General features: G+C 33.9%; 1 protein-coding gene across 1 annotated transcript in view; it reads right to left on the minus strand.

Moving 5' to 3' along the window:
• CFAP47 (cilia and flagella associated protein 47) overlaps nucleotides 1-24127 on the minus strand; it is a 434895-nt gene that overhangs the window by 335773 nt on the left and 74995 nt on the right. Inside the window, exons 19-22 of the mRNA XM_073013816.1 lie at nucleotides 22239-22316; nucleotides 19186-19330; nucleotides 17896-17990; nucleotides 4040-4178 (exon numbers count right to left, since the gene is read on the minus strand). Of these exons, the coding sequence (XP_072869917.1) occupies nucleotides 4040-4178; nucleotides 17896-17990; nucleotides 19186-19330; nucleotides 22239-22316 (457 nt within the window). The remainder of the gene's footprint in view (nucleotides 1-4039; nucleotides 4179-17895; nucleotides 17991-19185; nucleotides 19331-22238; nucleotides 22317-24127) is intronic.

Genomic DNA, 24127 nt, shown 5'->3' on the forward strand with positions numbered 1-24127 from the left:
TACAAATTGGCAACTAGGAATAACCAGTGAAAATAATATGTTGACTATAACTTTGAAAACAAAGCATTGTTTTGGCATATTACTTCACCATTTAGAGTGCCTTATTTCATTTAAACAAACAAATTATACTCTGCCTATCACAAATTTTTATAGAATCATTTTATAGAATCAATATCGCTGATGAATATTGATGCAAAAATCCTCAGCAAAATACTAGCAAATCAAATTCAGCAATACATTAAAATGATCATTTATCATGACCAAGTGGAATTTATCCCTGGGATGCAAGAATAGAACAATATATATAAATCAATCAATGTGATAAATCATATCAACAGAATGAAGGACAAAAACCATGTGATCATTTCCATTAATGCTGAAAGAACACTTGATAAAATTCAACATCCTTTCATGATAAAAGCCCTCAAAAAACTGGGCATAGAAGGAAAATTCCTCAACATAATAAAAGTCATACGTGACAGATACACAGATAGTATCAAACTGAAAGCCTTCCTCTAAGATATGAAACATAACAAGGATATTCACTTTCTCCACTGTTATTCAACATAGTACTGGAAATCCTAGCCAAAGCAATCAAACAAGAGAAAGAAATAAAGGCATACAAACTGGAAAGGAACAAGTAAAATTAACCTTGTTTGCAGAGCAACATTATCTTGTATTTGGAAAAACCTAAAGATTACATCAAAAAATATTATAAATGACAAATTCAGTAGAGTTACAAGATACAAAATCAACAGAAAAACCAGTAGATTTCTATATGCTAATAGCAAACAATATGAAAAGGCAATTTTAAAAGTAATCCCATTTACAAAGGCCATAAATAAAATTAAGTACCTAGAAATTAACTTAATCAAAGAAGTGAAAGATCTCTACAATGAAAATTATGAAACATTAAGAAATTGAAGAAGGTGCCAAAAAAATGGGATATTACATGTTCTCGGTTTGGAAGAGTCACTATTGTAAAAAATATCCATATTACCCAAAGCAATCTACAGATTCAATCTAATCCCTATCAAAATACCAATGACATTCTTCACAGAAATTGAAAAAACAATCTTAAAATTTATATGGAACCACGAAAGATCCACTATCTTAGGCAAAAGTTCAAAACTAGAGGAATAACATTACCTGACTTTATACTGCCCAGCTATAACAATCAAAACAACATGGTACCGACAGAAAAACAGACACATAGACAAATGCAATGAAATAGACAAACCAGAAACAAATCCACATACCTACTGTGAACTCATTTTCAACAAAAAAGCCAAGAAAACACAATGGGGAAAAGACTCGTTTCAATAAATGCTACAGGAAAACTGGATATCCGTATGCAGAACAATGAAACTACACCACTCTCTCTCACCATATAAAAAATAAAATAAAAAGTAATTAAAGACTTAAATTCAAGACCTCAAACTATGAAACTTCTACAAGGAAACATTGGGGAAACTCTCCAGGACATTGGTCCAGGCAAAAATTTCTTGAATAATACTCATAAGCACAGGCAACCAAAGCAAAACTGGACAAGTGATATCACATCAAATTAAAAAAGCTTCTGCACAGCAAAGTAAACAATCCACAAAGTGAAGAGACAATACTCGAATGGGATAAAATATTTGCATAATACCCATCTGACAAAGGTGTATCTGTACCACATTTCCTTTATCCAGTAATTTGTTGATGGAACCTTAGGTTGCTTCCTAATTTGGCTATCATGAATAGTGCTGCAACAAACGTGGAAGTGCAGATATCTCTTTGATATACTGATTTCCTTTCTTTTGGGTATATGCCCAGCAGTGGGATTGCTGGCTCATATGCTAGCTTTATTTGTATTTTTTGGAGGAAACTTCAAGCTTCAAATGGGTTAATAACCAGAATATGTAAGGACCTCAAACAACTTTATGAGAAAAAATATAATAATCCAATTTAAAATTGAGCAAAAGAATAGACATTTTTTCAGAAGAAAACATACAAATGGCAAACAGACCCATAAAAATGTGCCCAACATCATTGATCATCAGAGAAATGCAAATCAAAACTACATGGGATATCATCTCCCCTCAGTTAGAATGGCTTTTGTCCAAAAGATAGGCAAAAACCAATGCTGGTGAGGATACAGAGAAGAGGGAAGGAACAAACCCTTGCGCACTGTTGGTTGATGGGAATGCAAATTAGTAGAACCACTATGGAGAAAAGTTTGAAGTTTGCTCAAAAAACAAAACAAAAAAAAGACTAGCATATGATCCAGCAAACCCACTGTTGGGCATATACGCAAAAGAAAGGAAATCAGTGTATCAAAGAGATATCTGCACTCACATGCTTGTTGCAGCACTGTTCATTGATAGCCACATTAGAAAGCAACCTAAGGTTCTATCAACAGATTACTGGATAAAGAAAATGCGGTACAGATACATAATGGAGTACTGCTTATCCATAAAAAGAACGAGAGCCTGTCATTAGCAACAATATGAATGGAACTGGAGGTCATTATGCTAAATGAAATAAGCCAAGCACAGAAAGACAAACATCACATGTTCTCACTTATTTGTGGGATCTACAAATGAAAACGATTAAACTCATGGAGACAGAGAGTAGAAGGATGGTTACTATAGGCTGTGAAGGGTAGTAGGTGGATGAGGGGGAGGATGAGGGGATAATGGGCACAAAAGGATAATTAGAAAGAATGAATAAGACTTAGTATTAGCTAGCACCACAGGGTGACTACAGTCAATAATAATTTAATTATACACTTAAAAATAACCAAAAGAGTATCATTGAATTGTTTGTAACACAAAAAAATTAATGCTTGATGGGATGGATACCCCATACTCCATGATGTGATTATTACCCATTGCATGCCAGTATCAAAACATTTCATGTACCCCATAAAGATATACATCTACTATGTGCCTCCAAAAATTAAAAATTAAAAAATAAAATGAAATAGAGCTGGTTTCCACTTAGCATAAGGAGTAACATCACAAGCATATTTAAAAAATAAATTAACAAAAGCAATGTATAGAACAAAAAAGATATCAAAATATTAAGAACACTTTAAATATTTGAATTTCAGATAATATTTTTGTCTCTACATTTTCCAATTTTCTTTAACAATGCTATCTTAATTTTTAACTTTCAAACAAGTGTTTTGAAAGCTTATCTACCTAATTCAGGAAGCAATATTAGATGATGACTACTTTCCAAAAGAAATTCTTAAAACAAAGGGAAAAACTTTAACCTCATTGAGCCTCCATATCAGCTGTGGAATTCCTAATTCTGGGTTTTAAATGAGAGTGAAATATTTTTATCATGTGCACGCTATTTTCGTGAGACCTCTCTTACTAGTTACCAAATGCAATTATTAACTGATATGATACTCCCTACTATTTTATAATTAATGACAATTTAACTTAATATCAGAACTATAAAAGCAAAATATAGACTTCTTTTCTTTTCATGAAAAATGCATATATATAATTGAAAGCAAAGCCAACTTGCAAAAATGTAATTTGCAGAGTATATCAGTTTTTATCTTTAAATATTTGAAGAAAATGAGTAGATAAAAATTCAGCAAACCTTTCAAATTTGTAAAATACTTCCTCTTTTCATGTACTTAGTCTTTTAGTAACCCATCCCTTTGGAAGAGAGAGATGTTCTTAAACAAAATTATTATTATTTTATTTTATATTAAATGCATTTTGTAATATTTTAATAATTTATATTTTGTCTTAATTATTTAACCTTGACCACACAATAACATACTAAATTGGCCTGATTTTAATTCTACTCTCTTTTTTTAGCAAGTTGTTTGCCAGAGATTATATCTGTGCTATTTATCAACATTCAAATCTCATAGACACAATTTAAGTGACACACAAAGGAATCCTCTTAAAATTTTATTTTCTAATACTTCCATTTATGAAAAATAAATAGCATATTCTATTTTTTATCTTTTAGACACTTAAGTGCAAATCTTTGGCCTACCCACACCAATTGATTATTTTTTGTTACATACCAGTAGCTTGAACATAACATGGTCGGATCAGTGGTACTGTTTTTGGATTCGAAGGAGAACTGGACAAATATTTAGTGTAGAGCTTTGAAGACTCAAAGAAATTAATCTGAACTTGAATGATAAATTTAACTATTGCCACCTGATAGAAAAAAAAAAACACATTATACTTGTTAATTTTTGCTTGAGAAATATGGGATATTATTTAGCCAAACTGCAGTTTTTAAAAAGCAGTTTTAAAAAATAAAATTATCTTGTGACATTGAACTACATTTTTTAAAAACAAGATGGTTCATTTTTAATGAGTCCAAAAATAATTCTAAAAGATAAAAATAAATTTTTAAAATAATTCTTATTCATTCAAAAGGAACCAGATTTTAAATATAAAATCCAAAGCGGTAAATATTTAGGAAGAAATTATAGGAAAAAAAATCCTTGTAATCCTTGGGTAAGCAAAGATTCTTAAATACAAAAGCAACCATCTATTAAACCATCTATTAAAAAGCAATTAAATTGTACAGTATCAATTGTTTAGTTTGTTATTTTAAAAGACATTATTAAGAAAATAAAAGTATAAGTCAAAAACCCATTTCTCACAAAAAAATCTATCTTGTATTCAAAGTACATAAAGAACACTCAAAGTTCAATTTAAAAAAATGAATTAATGAAACAGGTTGGTGAAATATTTGAAAAGACATTTCAAAAAAGAAGCTATACAAATTACACATTAGCACATGGAAAGATGTTTCATATTAAGGAAAAGCAAATTGAAACCATATGAGATATCACTTCACACCTATCACAATTGCTTAAACAAAAATAACATGTGAACACGTAAAACACTTACACACTGCTGATGAGAATGCAAAATTTTGTGGTTACTTTGAAAAACAAGTTTCTTCATTATTAGAAAGTTAAGTATATATTTCACATAAAGCTTAGGACTCCCAGATTTAGGTGTTTACCCAAGAGAAGTGAAACTTATTCATACAACTTATTCATTATTGCCAAAAATTGAAAATAATACAAATGCTCTCCAAATGATGAATGAATAACAAACTTACTTTTCAACAATAAAAGAATGAACTACTGTTGCATACAATAATGTGGATGAATTTCAAATTTATTATGCTAAGTGAGAGAAGTCAGACTGAAAACCTCACAATTATCTTATGAATACCTTATGATTTCACTTATGTGGCATTCTATAAAATGCAAAATTATGGGGTCAAATTCAGATTAGTGTTTGCCATGGACTGGAGGTGGAGGAGAGGTTGAATACTAGGTCTTAATTCATTATTTTTAACTATGTTTTTGTACCCATTAACCACTGACACCTCCCCCTCATTCACCTAGTACCCTTCATAGCCTATAGTAATACACACAAGAAGAATGTACAGAAGGTGATGCAACTGTTCTCTATATTGATTTTGGTATTTTTTGCTCAATTGTATATATTTGTTAATGTTCATATATCAGAAAGAGACTTTTAGTGTATACACATTTTTTAAAAAGTTAAAGCGAATTCCTTGGCTCTGATTTTTATACATCTGGATTCAAAATCCAAAACGGACCGACAATATCGGCACCTAGGCAGGTGAATCATAAAAAAATTAACACTCAGAGCTACAAAATATATTTGCAATTATATAGTGCTAGCCTCTTATTTTGAAAAAAGAAAAGAATATGTGGTCCAGTCTAGATGAAAACACAAAAAGTCTGCATCAAAGAGAAAAGAAAGAGTCGATCTTGTTTGGGGGTTTTATCAAAACTAAAAAGGTTGGCTTCAGCTAAATGGTAAACAGGCAGCTCCAAATGTCCATGGCCCCACAGAAACACCAAAAACACGCAAAAACTGGCAGGAACCATGTTGTCAAAACTGGAAAAAAGTCCAAAGTTTACAGCAATCAAGTGAATACTGAATCAAAACCAAAAAAAAAAGACAATTTAAAAACAGTAGGAAAGTCTTGTGGCACTTTTACTTGTCCTCGTTCCACTCTCTCTGACTCAGCAGTTGTCTTGAGGCTAGCAGCCCTCATTCCCCAGTGCAAGACCCTGGGACCTGTTTTCTTTATTTTTTTAACTTAATTTAATTTTTTATTTTACTTTAAGTTCCAGGATACATGTGCAGAATGTGCAGGTTTGTTACATAGGTATACATGTGCCATGGTGGTTTGCTGCACCTAACAACCTGTCACCTAGGTTTTAACCCCACATGCATTAGGTATTTGTCCTAATGTTCTACCTCCCTTTGCCCTCCATCCACCAACAGGCCCCACTGTGTGTTGTTCCCCTCCCTGTGTCCATGTGTTCTCATTGTTCAACTCCCACTTATGAATGAGAACATGTGGTGTTTGTTTTCTGTTCCTGTGTTAGTTTGCTGAGGATGATGGCTTTCAGTTTCATCCATGTCCCTGCAAAGGGCATGATCTCATTCTTTTTTATGGCTGCATAGTATTCCATGGTGTATATGTGCCACGTTTCCTTTATTCAGTGCATCATTCATGGGCATTTGGGGTGGTTCCAAGACTTTGCTATTGTAAATAGTGCTGCAATAAACATACGTGTGCATGTGTCTTTAGAGTAGAAAGATTTATAATCCTTTGGGTATATGCCCAGTAATGGAATAGATGGGGCAAATGGTATTTCTGGTTCTGGATCCTTGAGGAATTATCACACTGTCTTCCACAATGGTTGAACTAATTTACACTCCCACCGACAGTCTAAAAGCATTCCTATTTCTCCACAGCCTCACCGGCATCTATTGTTTCCTGACTTTTTAATAATTGCCATTCTGACTGGTGTGAGATGGTATGTCATTGTAATTTTGATTTGCATTTCTCTACTGACAAGTGATTATGAGCTTATTTTATGTTTGCTGGTCACATAAATGTCTTCTTTAGAGAAGTGTCTGTTCATATCCTTTGATGGATTAAAGACTTAAATGTAAAACCCCAAACCATAAAAACCCTAGAAGAAAACCTACGCAATATCATTCGGGACATAGGCATGGGCAAAGACTTCATGACTAAAACACCAAAAGCAATTGTAACAAAAGCCAAAATTGACAAATGGGATCTAATTAAATTAGAGAGCTTCTGCACAGCAAAAGAAACTAGCATCACAGTGAACAGGCAACCTACAATATGAGAGAAAATTTCTGCAATCTTCCCATCTGACAAAGGTCTAATACCCACAATCTACAAGGAACTTAAACAAAGGTACTTGGTTTTTGATGAAACAGAACGGACTTCATTCAGAAATTATTGTGTTTGTCTCTTCTAACCTTCTTGGGGGTACACGAAGGACTGATGCAAAGTGCTTGCCATGTTTTGCCTATCTTTGAACTCAAGGCAGAAAAGCAGTGAAATTGCTCAAAAATATTGTAAGATAAACAAAAAACCCAAAGCCACCTGACAGAATATTATGGTTGAGACATGCAAACACTACCTAAAGGCTGGAAATAAAAGTAGGGGAGCTTTTAGAGAAATTAAGGCATTTAAAACTGCCCCGGAGAATTTAGAAAGCATCAAGGATACTCAGAGTAGGACATGTGCTCAGAAAATACCTGAGAAGTTGCTAAACTTTCATCTTTGTCTGACTCTAGGTTAAGTTCAAGTGGTAAATAAAAACTAAGAAATTGTTGTAAACAACCTCGCTAACTGCTAAAGAAGTGCCTCAGGACACTCTATCCAAAAAGACTATGATAGGTGTTTTTGTTTATGTGTCTGATTATTTTAGTTCCAGGCATTCAAGGAAATATATCTCAAAACACTACTCAACACGAGCTAAAGGAACAGATACTTCAGTGACCATGCATAGCAAAGAATGTATTCTTTGCAATAATAGTTTTGAAAAGTCAATAAACAAATGGATGACTACAGCCTACAATAAGCATAAACCCAGGGAAAGGAGGATAATCTGATGTACAGAGTTACCATATTATAATATTCAAATGTCCAGTTTTCAATAACCAAAAGCAAAACAAAACAAAGATTATGAAGAAAGTCCAGCCATAGGACTTATTAGAAAAAGACTTTAGAGCCACTATCTTAAATATGTTCATAGAACTAAAGGAAACCATAGAAAAGAACAAAAGAATATCATGAAAATAATGTATACACAAAATGAGAATATCAACAGAGAAATCATAACAATCAATAAAACAAAAAGTTGGTTGTTTAAAAATATTTTTAAAATGACAAAACACTTTGGGAGACCAAGACGGGCGGATCACGAGGTCAGGAGATCGAGACCATCCTGGTTAACACGGTAAAACCCCGTCTCTATTAAAAATACAAAAAAATTTAGCCAGGTGTGGTGGCGTGCACCTGTAGTCCCAGCTACTCGGGAGGCTGAGGCAGGAGAATGGCGTGAACCCAGGAGGCAGAGCTTGCAGTGAGCCAAGATCGTGCCACTGCACTCCAGCCTAGGCGACAGAGCGAGACTATGTCTCAAAAAAAAAAAAAAAAATTACAAAACTTTAAACTAGTCTGACAGTAAACAAATGAGAGGAGACATGAATAGCTAAAATAAAAAATGAGATTATAGACATTACTATCAACCATATAAAAAAGGGTTAACTCAAAGAGAATACCATTATTATCTCTTTAGATTCAAATCTCAATTTTGAAAATAAAATTATAAATTACATAATTTATTAGAAATTTAAATTGATAAAAATAAAATTGCTCTATACTAAAGCTGAAAACGCTATGGAAGTAATATCAATGCTAAAATATTTACATATGTATGAGAAAATTCTTATTGCATTTCAAGTTACATTACAAATAATTTAAAATACAAATTCATTTTTTCTAATGACATGCTTTAAACTTTGTGTTGATTTTTTTTTACCAAAACCTTACATTATTTAGGTTTAAAAAATATTAAGATGGTCAACCCTGTTACTTCATGGTACCTTAGTAAGCTTCTAGAGGTGGGAGGTAGAAAACAGGCAAGAATGTGAATATTTTAAATGTGAAAAGGGAAGAATAATAGTACTTCTCACATGCCAAAATCTCCAAGATCATGACAACAAGCATTGATGGGTTCAGAGGTACATTTATCTAGTGCTGTGCTATACACATAAACTCGGTGCTGACAATCTAAACAGTTTTAAATAAAATGAGGAGCTGAATATTATTAAGTGCATATGTTCAGCTCTAGTCATTCATATTGCCCTAATAGGCAAAACACTTGGGTTTCTATTTTTATTTAACTTTAACTGGCCATACCACTGCCAATTCTATTTTCTGTCATAGAATCTTATGTACAGTCTATTCTTATAACCAAATTATAGAAGCATAAAATACTGCTCATATGTTATTTTCCTGGAGGTTTCAACTCTTTTGTCAAAACAGCAAGCAACTCATTCCCATGATAATCTATTTCTGCAGTGGCACTAGCATGCAGACATCAAGGAATAAATTGCATAAAGATGTAGTATTTCAGGTTCAAATACAACGTGTTTTGATATTTCATAGCTAAAGAAAAAACAACAAAAACGTTGATCTTATTTCCCTGGAATCTTAGTATGTAATCAGCAGCAGTTAGTTATATTTTGTGTCTCATTTCTGTTTTTCCACTTCTGGTTCATCTGCTTTTTTTCTTAATTTGAGTATTAATATCATACATATTATAATAGTACTATTATTTTAGGCTATTATTTTATTTTTAAGGCTTTTTTATGTATTAATAATATGGACTCATATTTTAAAGTCAAACACTGCCGAAGAGTATGTTTCCCAAACTGTCATCTTCATCTGATTGCTGGATGGAGATTAGTTTTTAACAGAAGCTGAGGGGAACGGAAATGTGAAGAAACGGAAAATTATAATGATAGGACTCGTCTTTTCTTTCACTTTTTTTGTGTCACTTAGTTTCTTCCACATCAATGGAAATGTGAAGAAAAAGGAAGTACGAGGTCAGGGTTCTGGATAAACCTCCATGTTGATACTGAAATCACTCAGAAAATGAGATGAGTAGGGTGCTGGATATACTATGAGTCTGGTTGGCAGTGACCAGGAGCATGTCTGAAGATGACTATTCACAAGAGACCACTCACCAGAGATTTCACAAGAGGGGAACTGGTAAACTCACACAATAAAAGTTCAAAGTTCAAAGAAGTAGGCCTTTTAAAATTATTTATTTTATTTGTTAATTTTTTTGAGACAGAGTCTCACTCTGTCGCTCAGGCTGGAGTGCAGTGGTGTGATCTCGGCTCACTGCAGTCTCCTCCTCCTGGGTTCAAGCAATTATCCTGCCTCAGCCTCCCTAGTAGCTAAGATTACAGGTGAGCGTCACCATGCCTGGCTATTTTTTGCATTTTGAGTAGAGATAGGGTTTCACCATGTTGGCCAGGCTAGTCTCGAACTCCTGACCTCAGGTAATCTGCTCACCTCAACCTCCCAAAGTGCTAGGATTACAGGAGTAAGCCACCACACCTAGCCAGAAGCAGGCATTTTTAACAGATAAGGACCCTCTAGAAAAATCACCCCAGGGAACAAGGCCTCCAGAAAGGATCACTTCTAGACCCACAGCAAGATTCATAGGAAATGCTATTTTAAAAAACGGAGCTGTGGAGATAGCCATGTTCCCAATAAGAAGAAATCATGAAGAAAAAGGAAGCCCAGAAAAATACAGAGGACTTACAGAAGTGTGGGGATTCTAGAGGGCAGAGAAAAAGGGAAGGGAAGCTAAGTGTGAGGGGAATCAGAGCTGACAGAGAAGAGAAGCTATTCACAGGATGCTCCAATTTTGGAGAATGACTGAAATAAAGAGAAATCTGAGTCATGATGAATTGAGTCGACAGTTACTGGGGCTTGAGTCTTCACTGTCTGTCTTTGAGTCTAGTGCTGGGTCTGAAAGTTAGGGATGATAGGAGTGGAAAGCTGAAGTTATGGGATAGGTTTAACACAGGACCACACTGATGGCTTTATTTTAAAATGTCTGATGCTGTCTTTGTTGATGATTGTTGGTGACTGTCAATGATAATGACTGTTGGTAATTATCGAGATAATTCAATGTACTCATCTCAGCCCTTAACTGTCTCATAAGTATGAAGTGTTTCTCTCTCCTGAAACATACAATTTTTCTGAAACTGTGTGGTGAATTCAAAAGGCTAAGGGTTAATCCCTGCCTTCTCTGATTATCAAGTATGTATAGGTGAAAAGTCATACTGGACTTGTCTTCTCTTAACTGACATCTTCACACACAATTTGTATAGAATATGTTTTATCCAAAGTAGGTCTATAATTACACAGAATGCCAAATTAGAAGTTTCCATGATTCCTTCGCCCATGAAAATCTTCTCCTTTCAACAAAACTGCAAGAATACAAGATTTATCTTTTACACAGAAACTAAGTGACACATTGAAAGAAAAGACGAGCCCTATCATTATAAAATCACTGAGGTATTCAATGAGGAAAGAAAACTTTGAACGTTTTGTGATGTGTGCTATTTTAAGTGATTTCCCAGATGTTGTCATTCAAAGACAGGAATACCTCAAATTGAAAAGGACATTCTAATGAAGTCAGATTTCAGTACCCAGTCCAGTGTTGGTAGACAGAGATGTTTATGAATTGAAAAAGAGTAGGTGTCATTCAAATGTCCTTTCCTTTAATCCATAAGGAATTATTCTTAGCTTTCTGTAAGAATGACTGTAAATCTAGAATAACTGTTATGAAAGGTTTACCTAAGGTTCTGCATATCCTTAAATCGCAGATAAAGGCTAGCAGGAAAAATAAAAAGCATGAACAATTCTCCCTCACATTCAAAAACTGCAAGGAAAATACAGAGCAACAAAGATGAGAGTTGCAAAGAGCTGCAGAGTAACTAAGCCACTGAAGATGAACCAGCCTGTGCTTCAGGCAGAACTTGGGTTACAGCAGTAGGAAAAATAAAAGTAATAATAGGGAGGCCGGGCGCGGTGGCTCAAGCCTGTAATCCCAGCACTTTGGGAGGCCGAGACGGGCGGATCACGAGGTCAGGAGATCGAGACCATCCTGGCGAACACGGTGAAACCCCGTCTCTACTAAAAATACAAAAAATTAGCCGGGCGAGGTGGCGGGTGCCTGTAGTCCCAGCTACTCGGGAGGCTGAGGCAGGAGAATGGCGTAAACCTGGGAGGCGGAGCTTGCAGTGAGCTGAGATCCGGCCACTGCACTCCAGCCTGGGAGACAGCGAGACTCCGTCTCAAAAAAAAAAAAAAAAAAAAAAAAGTAATAATAGGGAAAGATCTATAGTAGTGCTGTCCAGTGAAACTTTCTGTCATGAAGAAAATGCTCTGCATTGTACAATAGCCACGTGTGAATCTACAGAACGTGAAATGTAGGTATTGTGATAAAGAAACAACATTTCTGTTGAGCTTAATTTTAATAAATTTAAGCTTTAATTCAAATAGCCACATGCAGGTAGTGACTACCATATAGGAAGTACAATTCTATAGACAGACACATTAGTAGCCCACAAGAAAAGAAGGAGCTTGAGTGACCTACAGAAAATAAACAAATCCATTTGAAGATGCCAAATACAACTGCAATTGACCACTAGCACTTCAGGTTGTGCTCAAACCTGGTACAGTGTAGGAAAGGAAGGTTTACAACTAACAATAAATCAATCATGTATTGTTGATTTCACATTTTCCTGCTACATAGGTCAACCAAGAGAGCATCAATTTGCTATTTACATTTTGACACATGCACAAAGACAGACAACTTACACCTAGCAATAAATATAGTGGAGGACATTTGAAATGACTGGAAACCAGATAATCAATCTGCCTTACTGGCACAGATTTATAGAACAAATTCTCAAAGGGTGTGGTGTCTCTGCAGGAGTTTATATGTTCTTCTCTTGTTCAAGTGAATTACACTCCAATACAGTGAGTAAATCTTCTTTTAAAATACCCAGTTAACGTAGAATGATTCAGAATCTAAGCAAAGTGTGACACTCCACAGAAGTTTAAATATCTATAATTCATTTTAATTTTATAATCAATTTCTAGAATCCTAAACATTAAGAAATACTTAGAACTTTTTAAATTGCTGACAGTGTTAGTGAACTATTGTCTAAATATATTTTACATAATACATTCTCCAAAAAAGTCATGTAAGATACTTAAATTGCATTATAGATTTTTCTAATTTTCAATGATCCTTAAGAAAAATGTTTTATATACATTTCAATTATATGAAAATATAAAATCACAATATAGACTTATTAGAAAATGTGTAAACTTGGCCTTAACAAAATTTTAAAAAACCTATAAATTACTGCACAACACTTAGGTTTTCTTCTTGTTGAAAGAGTGTGCGTGTGTGTGTGTGTGTCTGCATACTTCTATGTACATGTGAGATATAAACATTATATAGGTGAATGACATACCTTAATTTATCAGAATATTAACTTGTGAGAAAAGACTTACTTAGTTTCTTTTTACTTAAAGGGTTTTTAAAAATCAGAATAATAAGAATACATGTTGGAAAAACTAATCTTACCAAGTTTATTTTTAAAATAATGAGCATTCCCTTCATTTCACCACTGCACACATGTGCACACACACAAACATACACATACACATCCAGATGTAATCATTAGTTGTTTTAGACTTACTGCAACATAGTTAAATAACCTACATAGAGTGTCATGAAACAAGCTGCAATAAATTTAAAGTGATTTAAATGAATTAAAGTGTGTTCTCTAACTACAAGGGAATTATATTAGAAATCAATAAGAGAAACAAACTAGGTAAATGCACAAATATGTGGAAATTAAACAAGACACACCAAATAACTAATAGGTGAAAAATAAATTATGTGAGAAATTGTAAAACGTGTTGAAGAGTAAAAATGAAAATAAAACACATCAAAACTTTTGGGGTAAATGTAAAACAGTTATTTAGAGGAAAGTATGTAGCTGTAAAACCTATATTTAACAAGTGAAATATCTCAAATCAGTGCCCTAACATTCCACACTTAAAAATAAGAATAGAAGATCAAATCAAACAGAAAAAAATAAAAAATAAAGGATAAAGTGTAAATGAATGAAATAAAGAATCAAAAATAATACAGCAAATCAGAAATACCAAAAGTTGGATCTTGAAAATATCATCAAAACAGACAAACCTTTAGATATGCTGACCAAGATAAAAAGAGAGATGGCTCAATTTTATAAAATTGGGAATGAAAGAAGGAACTAAATTATTACCTACCTTACAGAAATAAAAAAGAATAACACCATTAACACATGTATGTCAATATATTAGGTAACTTAGATGAAATTTCTCAAGAAGAAACAGAACATTTTATAAATACAGACCTATAACAGCAAACAGATAACATTAATAATTTTTTTACACTTCTAACAGCTGTATTGAGATATATTTCGCCAAAAGGGTACAATTCAATGGTTTTTAGTACATTTATAGAATTGTGTAATCATCACCATAATTAAGTTTTAGAATGTTTCCATCACCCCCAAGAGCTTCTTCATGCCAATTTGCCTAACTCCAGGTAACCACTGATCTACTCTATAGACTGTCTCTTCTGGAAATTTCACATAAATGGAATCATACAAAATGTACTCTCTTATATTTAGTTGCATTCACTTAAAATAACATTTTCGTGGTTTATTCATCAAGCAGGACATATCAACAATTTGTTCCTTTATACTGTCAAATAATATTCTAGTGTATGGATGTACCACATTGTGTTCTTCCATTTATCAGGTGATGGACATTTGGGTTGTTTCTACTTTTAAGCTATTGTGAATAATGCTGCTATGAGCATTCACATAAAAGTCTTTGTATGGACATGAATACACATTTCCCTTCTTTTGGGAAGAAATATACCTCCCTGGTTAGCTATATTCTTAGGTATTTTATTCTTTCTGTAGCAATTGTGAATGAAATTGCATTCCTGATTTGGCTCTTGGCTTGCTTGTTGGTGTATAAAAAGTGAAGTGGCTTTTGGCCTGTTGTAGTGGTTCACACCTGTAATCCCAGCATATTGGGAGGCCATGGTGGGTGGATTACCTGAGGTCAGGAGTTCGAGACCAGTCTGGCTAACATGGCAAAACCCCATTTCTACTAAAAAAATATATACAAAAATTAGACAGGTGTGGTGGCACACACCTGTACTCCCAGCTACTCGGGAGGCTGAGGCAGGAGAATCACTTGAATCGGGGAGATGGAGGTTGCAGTGAGCTGAGATCGCACCACTGCACTCCAACCTGGGCAACAGAGTGAGACTCCATCTAACAAAAAAAAAAAAAAAAAAAAAAAAAAAGCTTGCAATCTCAGCACTTTGGGAGGCTGAGGCGGGCAGATCACGAGGTCAGGAGATCGAGACCATCCTGGCTAACACAGTGAAACCCCCCCCCATCTCTACTAAAAATACAAAAAATTAGCCAGGCATGGTGGCAGCAGCCTGTAGTCCTAGCTACTAGGGAGGCTGAGGCAGGAGAATGGTGTGAACCCTGGAGGCAGAGCTTGCAGTGAGTCGAGATCGCGCCACTGCACTCCAGCCTGGGCAACAGTGTGAGACTCCATATCCAAAGAAAAAAAAAAAGGAATGCTAGTGATTTGTCCACTGATTTTGTATCCTGCAGCTTTGCTAAAGTTGTTTATCACCTTAAGGAGCTTTTGGACTGAGAGTATGGGATTTTCTATATATAGAATCATGTCATCTGAAAACAGGGAAAATTTGACTTCCTATTTAGATGCCCTTTATTTTTTTCTCTTGCCTGTTGCTCTGGCCAGGACTTACAATACTAAGTTGAATAGGAGTAGTGAGAGAGAGCAACCTTGACTTTGCTGGTTGTCAAGGGGCACACTTCCAGCTTTTGCCCATTCAGTGTGATGTTGGCTGTGGGTTTGTCATAGATGGCTCTTATTATTTTGAGGTATGTTCCTTCAATACGTAGTTTAAAATTACTATTTTTTTAAAAAAATGCTGAAGACTAGATGACTTCAATGATGAAATATAACACCAATTTAAATAATTAATTCAGTCCTTCATAAATTCTGCCAAAATAGAAGTGGAGACACCACTCTATAATTCATTCTAAGAAGCCAATATTAGCCTGATATTCAAAAAAAAAAGGTATCAGAAGAAAAAAAACAGTAAGGCTCACTAACTATAGACCAATGTTCCTCACAAGTATAGATGCAAAAGCCTTCATCGAAATACTAGAGAATTGAATTCAGCAATATATAAAAATAATTATATCTTATGATCTAGTGAGATTTATTCTACAATGCAAGGTTGGTTTAACATTAAAAAATCAATCAATATAATACACTATATTAATAGAATAAAGGATGAAAACATGACCATCAAAGTGGATAATAAAATTAACAAAATCCAGGTCTTTCGAAATCAAAATACTCAATAAACTATAAAACGAAACTTACTCAACCTAATAAAGGAAATTTTTTTTAAAAGATAACTGTTGCTAACCTTATATTTAAAGGTGTTTAAACCTTATATAAACCTTATATTTAAAGGTCTTTGTCTTGTTCCTGAAAGATACATGCTTTCAGGAACAAGACAAAGATGTTTTTCTATTCAACATTATCTTATCTATCTTATCTCAACTGAAGTACTGAACTTCAAAATAGCAAAATTAATCTTTATCATTTTCTAATACCCAAACTCATCCTCAAACTTTATTTTTTGCAACTGAAAGCCAAATAATAGCTTACATTGTTCCTGAAATCAAATTTAATCTCAGTAAAAATAACATTACCAAAAATTAGACTATTAAAGATAGTATTTAGTAGCATTCAATACAATTTTATCGTGCTATTAGTTACTTTCTCTTAATTTTAATCTATACCTATTGAGTAGAATCAATCTAGCTATGTTGGAGTATTAAAAAGAAGTTTTGACATAAGAATCTTATACTCTGATTGCCATATAGAAAAGGGTACACCAATATGCAGTTTTTTGTTTGTTTGTTTGTTTGTTTGTTTTTGAGACGAAATCTCGTCTTGTCACCCAGGCTGGAGTGCAATGGTGTGATACTCGGCTCATTGCAACCTCTGCCTCCTGGGTTCAAGCAATTCTCCTGCCTCAGCCTCCTGAGTAGCTGGGATTACAGGCGCCCACCATCACACCTGGCTAATTTTTGTACTTTTAGTAGAGATGGGGTTTTACCATGTTGGCCAGGCTGGTCTCAAACTCCTGACCTCAGGTGATCTGCCAGCCTCGGCCTCCCAAAGTGCTGGGATTACAGGGCAATATGCACTGTCATATCATGCGTAGAGAGAAGCTCTCTCCTTGGGCACTTCTGTTAGAGAATCTATGAAGCAAAAGCCTACCAGAGTTGGCTCCTGAAACCTGACCAGTCGTCTCCCTTCCTTCTGGGCACATTTCAGAATAGGTTTTTTGTCTGTTTGTTTGCTCTTGTTTTTAAATCACTAAACATCTAGGGGTACAAAATAAAAGGAGCCAATATCATAGCAACTCCTCTTAAATCTTCACAATATGTCTTTGATAATTTCAGGTAGTCGTTCACAGAGCATACACCACTCAAATATAAGTACAAAACACCAACTGCCTGGAATATAACTTTCCTCTCCTTCAAAATGTATAATATCTTGAATTTTCTAGATAGTATAACAAAGACCACACAATCATAGGTCCCCTGTACATGCCCTCTGCTCCTCTTGAGGCACTCTGCAGCATGAGCCAAACCCTCCAGCAATCGTTTTACTGAATTAAGGTATACCCAGGCATGCTTACAAGTCAGAAAGAAAAACCCTCTACAGATAGATCTTGGGTGATCTTTAATAGGTTATTGGTTAGGAATATCCATAATTGCAGTAATATGAGGAATTGAAAACTGAACTTACTTGTTTGGGAGAAAATGTTATACCACATTCCAGAGATGTGTTTTCCTCTAATTCCAAAGAATATATATAAGGCACTGCAGGGTCTTTAAATTCTTCTATAAGAGGTGAAAAAGTACATATATTCATAACAATCAAAAATCAATTTCTAAAATATTTGTACAGGGCTATGTGAAGATATTCGGTAAAGAATTGTTCTAAATACCAAGATTCTAATTAGCAAAACTGATATCTATACATGGAACAAATATACAGTTGGCAAAACAGTGACAGTAAACTCATTAAAAAATAACTCCAAAGTTCAAGAAGCATATTATAGTCATACTCAGATGAATATAAATAGGAATAAAGCACAAGGTCAAGTAATTAACTAAATCTGAGGTCCCGGTAACAGCTCGGAGACTCCCTTTCCAGTGAAAGTTGTCAGGAAAGAGTCAGATCTCCTCTGTTGCCTCAAAGAGTCCATAAATAATACAAATGCATATCCATTACCTCACTGATAGACTTACTGTTCACTTTTTGAGGATATGTAAGATGTCTTACTTATTTTTATGAACTCAAACGCTACTATCTTGCCTGTAACTGGGATTCAATAAATATTCAATGAATAACAAATGACTAAACCAATGATTAGGAAGCTTTCTGTAAGAATCCAGATAGTAAATATTTTAAGCTTTGTGAGACATATGGTTCCTATCATAGCTATTCAACTCCACCAGTATAGCATAAAAGCAGTCATAAGCATTATACAAACAAATGGGTCTGTGTGTGTTCTAATAAAACTTTATTTATAAAAACAGGTGTTGGGTCATATTTGGTTCATAGGTCTTATTTTGACAACCCACGGAGTAAACAGATAAAATGCACTTATAAAAATGCATATTTTGTTTAAATCTAATTTAACATAAAGATATCTAATACATGAGTAAATACATAGAGATAGCTCCCCAAAGACATTTATCTAAAATTATTGAGCAATTAAAACAAATGATTCATAATTTTATATTCATTTAAGGCATATACTTATATATAACATACTTAACTTACCATATTTAACCCACTAATAAGAACGGTTACATTTCATGTATTACCCAAGTGTTTTGATATTAACAATGATGTATTTCCACAAATAAAACCATGATGAGTTACAGAGTGTAAGAAAAACATGCAGTGGTCATTAAAAAACATTTAAGAATAACTTCCCTTGATTGAATTAGTCTTAGAAATTATACCACAGGGCAATTTAAAACTATTTTCCTTTTACAATAATACCATTATATACAAAATATATACCTGATTTGTCTTTAAGATCCATTGAAAAATCTGGAAAGTCTTTTAGATTAAACTCCACTCTGGCACGTGTCATACCTTTGTTTTTTATTACAAATGGAACAATCTGGGTACCACCAATATAGGCGCCACTGAAATTAAATACATTCTAAAATTTAAAAATAAAAATTATTCAAAAATAGAATAATAGTTTATGAAAACATAAACTAAAACTTGCAATGTTATGTTTATCAAAGAAATTATTAACTGCAGAGCAGAACCCTACAAAAATTAGTCACATTTTCCTTCCTCTCCCCTACCTCCTAGATGCCTCCTACATGTAATAAGTTAATAAATCCTATTAATTCTTCCCCTTTCTTCACCTCTTGTCCATATTGTAACTGTATGAAATTAGTAAATCATCACTTTTCATTTAGTTTCTAGATTTTCACTTTTCTCAAACTTTCCCCTTCATAATGAAGCCATATTTAAACTAAGTAAGAATTTGATCATATCACTTCTTGTTTTAAAATTTGATGGTTTCTCACGATCTATAGGACCATGTCCACGCTCATTAGCAGGGCTCATAAAACTCACCATGGCCTTCTGCTTCCTCATGTTCCAGCTTCAACTAGCCCCACTCTCACCCTATCACTTAATATTTCAGCAAGCTGTATGACTTGGCATTTCCAACCAATACCTGATGCTTCACCCTTCTGTGTCTTCACCCTTTTGGTGCCCCTTCTGTCAGGAAAGCCTTTCTATAACTTGCAATTGCCTAATAAAATATTACACATCCTTCAAACCCTAGTTGGATAAACCACAATTAATCATGCTGTGCTCAGGACCAATTCTATTTCTTATATTTACTTACATTATGATATCACATAATTTATTTATGTATTTATTTACTTATCTGTCTCTTCTACTGCACCTTAGCGTGATTCATTTTTGTATCCCTAGCACCTAACCAACATCTACCTTACATAAACAAGGAATGCTTATTAAGTGTATCTGAGCTGTAGCTCATACACAAGGCACGTGCTTATATCACAAAACTCTTTAGAATTCCTCCTTGTAGTAGAGTTACTAAAATACCATGGAGTTTCTTAGTGAAATAATTACATACAGCATTTAAAGGAGATTGAGACAACAGCATCCTAATATTGAGGAGAATTCCATATGAAGGTAGACTGGCTACCATTTGTTTCATTTAAAATGTCAACGCAGTTGTATATGTAAAATTTCTAAAATCCAAAATGGAAAACGAAAGTTTGATGTTTTGTATATGTAAAAATAATCACTCTTCTTATCCCATTCAAATAAGCATATATACAAATGAGCATTGTATATGTGCTCATTTGAGTAAAATGTCCTAGTTGTTATTAAGACACATAGTCAACACCTTAGCCATTACTGTATAGTTAATAAATGTATGGCTAAAAATATCTAGTGATGTGTGAATATTATTTTTTAAAGTCAGCTATGTCTAAAATCTATAAAATAAGGGAATATTGATAAAATATATTAAAGTCCTATAAATTATTCAATTGTACCATAACATGCAAAGCATGCCCAAAATGACTTTAGGAAGAGAAAAGAAAGTGATTAAAGACTCAATATTATCTAATATTTTTCAAGGAAGGATGCCATAGTAATGTAAAAAAAACACTCTGGATACTACAGAGTTTCATCTCCAGGAATCACCACAGCCTTGGACAAGCTAACTTAGTACGTGTTAGTCTACCTGGACTTATGCCTTCACCATTGAATAAAGAAAGGTTATAAAAGTAAAAGTTAAAGCTATACACTGGAATTTTGGTGATGCCATTTAAATGCAGACTAGCAGTGAGCCCCCCACCTGAGGCAACCAGCTGACCTCTTTATCATCAGTTTCTGCTCAATTTAGCTCCACACCAATAAGGTAGTAGGTGTTAACAGTACTAGTGGGAGAAAAAAACAAAAGTACAAATAACCCCAAAATAATATGACAACTGCTCTGATGGTGATCTTCCCAGGGCATAAGATGTCTGTAATACCTTAAAAATGTCACAATGGGGAGGTCCTACTTTGAAGAATCAAGGAAAGTTTCTTTGAATAGGTAAGTCCAGATCTAAACACTAAAGGGCTGGCCAGAACAACAACAAAAAAGTGGTGTACGTGTTTGTGTGTGTGTGTGCACACTCTATCAATTCTAGAACAAAATTTTTTCAGGGTACATACAATAATTCAAACATAAATGTGACTCTAGTTCAGAAAATGCAAATCAATACCACAGTGAGGTATCATTTTATACTCAACAGATTGGCAAAATTTAAATCTGACAATATAACTTGTAGAATAATAGAATTTGGAGCAATGGAAATTAGAGAGGAAATTTTAGGAATAGTCTTGTGAAGTCAAACACACTCATAACTCTGTGTCTCAATAACTCCATTCCTAGAGAACCTCTTGTATGTGTACCTCAGAAGATAAGCATATAAATGTTCACAGCTACAGTTTTTGTGTTTGAAAAAAAAAAACAGAAACACCTATTGGGATGAACAACTGAATGATCATGTAAATTACAGTACGTCTATACACATAACTATTATGCAGTATGACAATGATTAACATACCATTACACACAATTTAGGTGAATATTGGAAACACAATATTTAAGTAAAAGTAACTCATCAAAGGCTACAAATAGTACATCTTTGTTATAAAGCTCAAAAACAAACAAACTAATCAACAATGAAAGCATTCATATTCATATTTATGTGTTACCATTATAGGCAAGTGGTTATCTCTTATAAGGGACAGGATCATAATGAAGATGATTTTAAAGGTACTGGTAGTGTTCTGATCCTTACATGCAGTGGTAAATTCTTAAACCTTCATTCAATATTCTGTTTCATCACTTACATTTATATGACATATATTAATTGTTATTAATTTTTAACTTTATATATAGCAATTTTTAAAAATTATACATTGGAAAATATTTTTAAACATAAATTAGCTAACTAGAAACACATAACAAATAAAAATCACCACACTCAGAGTTTCATCACACAAATAAGTAACATACTCACAGGATCGATTTCTACATCAGCAATTTCAGCAGATCCACCAATCCTAAGGTCTATAACATTCGCATGACGAATAGCAACCTTATTTAGGAGAAATACAAAACTTTGTAGAAACCACATTAAAATATAATCATAAGTTGCTGAAGTATTACCTGGCATTTATATAACTTTTTTTCATTTAAATAATAGTAACATTATAACCGTACAAGATTTTTCTGGTAATCATCATCCCATTTCTTGTTTTGTAAAATTGATACTCCTAAGAAAAGTGAGTGTTTAACCCCTTAGAACCACCATAAATGTGATTAGCTGATGGTTTGTGAATTTGGATGCAGAGTTCTACCTATGTGACTAAACTTTATTGCCACTCTTTGCAGTACAATTTTTATTTCTCTAATTTCAAAGCATTATTCAGAATTTTTAAAAAACAAACAACAGGAGAATGGTTGCTGTATATATCTTCCCCTGGAAAGATGCGAATATGCACAACAACCATAATAGTAATGATAGCAGCTAAAAATTGCTGTGTATATGGGTTAAGTACAGTGAAATTCTTTTTAGTACTCAATATTCTATTAGATAATGACTGTTAACACTCGTAATTTTAAACTGAGGAAATTGACTCTTGCAGAGACCAAGTATTTTCTTTTTCAAGAGATCACAAACTTGAAAGCAGCAGCAGCTAAACTAAGGGCTGCCCGAACATTTTGCTTCCAAGAAAATTAAGATAGCAAATTAAGAATTTAGTTGTATAATTCCTACAAAATAAGAACTATAGAGTATCTGAGCATACAGTTGCTTAAGCACAGTCTCAGAAGTGTAAAAATAAAATTCCCTGGAAGCCCTGTCTGTATTAGCACAGGAATGAGTCAAGGTCTAGATTTAAATTTAAATGTATGTTATATCTAAGAAAGCAAAGTGAGTGTATTTCACTCTTCCACAGACTCATTGATACTATTTATACGCAAAGAAATCACAAAATACCATTTTTCAGAGTTACTGGGAAAATCAATATGCCAGCTAGATAGTCTTATTAAAGTTTCTGTATTCATAATGCTATATGATTGCCACATTTTATTCAGAGTATATAATACATAAAAAACATATTTGACTAAAATCAAAAGAAGCATAACTTAATGACTCAGAGGAAATTACAAACTGACATGTTCTTCATCAATAAACCCCATACACAAGTCTCAACTCCCTATGGCTGCCTTTTACTCACCTCTTAATCATTCCTTATTCATCCAAAACTCCTGGCTGTCATAGCTTATTCACCACCCTAGACCATTGGTCTGTTGACATTTTCATCTCTAGAGACTTAAACTACACCCTGGACAACATCACTCCTCATAAATGCACAGCCTCTGAAACCATAAATTCATTCATCTGTCTCATTTTTACAACTCCCTCTCTCCCTTGCTTTCTCACTCATTGTCAGAGACAATAGTTCCTGGATGTCACATATCGAAGAGACTTTCAAGCCTGTGATGTGTAATATTCTCCCAATCAACCCCAATTCACCTTTCTCCTCTATATTTTCCTTTATTCAATTTATTTCAACTTTTATCATTCCAACTTCTCAATTATATATTTGGTTCACTTACACACATCTGGACCTATAGAGAGACAGTAGAAAAATTCTCTTTCATCTCTATGATGAATCGTCAGCCTTCAGACCAGTATATATGTGTGGCTGCCTCTTCACTAGACATCTCTACATGAAGATAAAAAAGGTGCCTCCAACTCAAGCAAACATTTTCCTCTAATAGGTGTCACTCACACTCTGATCTCTTTCTCTCTAAATGTTGCCACTATCTGCCTCACTCTTGACTTACCCATCTTATTTACATGGGACCCCTTTTCAATCACCAATCCCCATGTATTTATCA

The sequence above is a fragment of the Chlorocebus sabaeus genome, chromosome X (genome assembly GCF_047675955.1).
Source record: "Chlorocebus sabaeus isolate Y175 chromosome X, mChlSab1.0.hap1, whole genome shotgun sequence".
Classification (NCBI taxonomy): domain Eukaryota; kingdom Metazoa; phylum Chordata; class Mammalia; order Primates; family Cercopithecidae; genus Chlorocebus; species Chlorocebus sabaeus.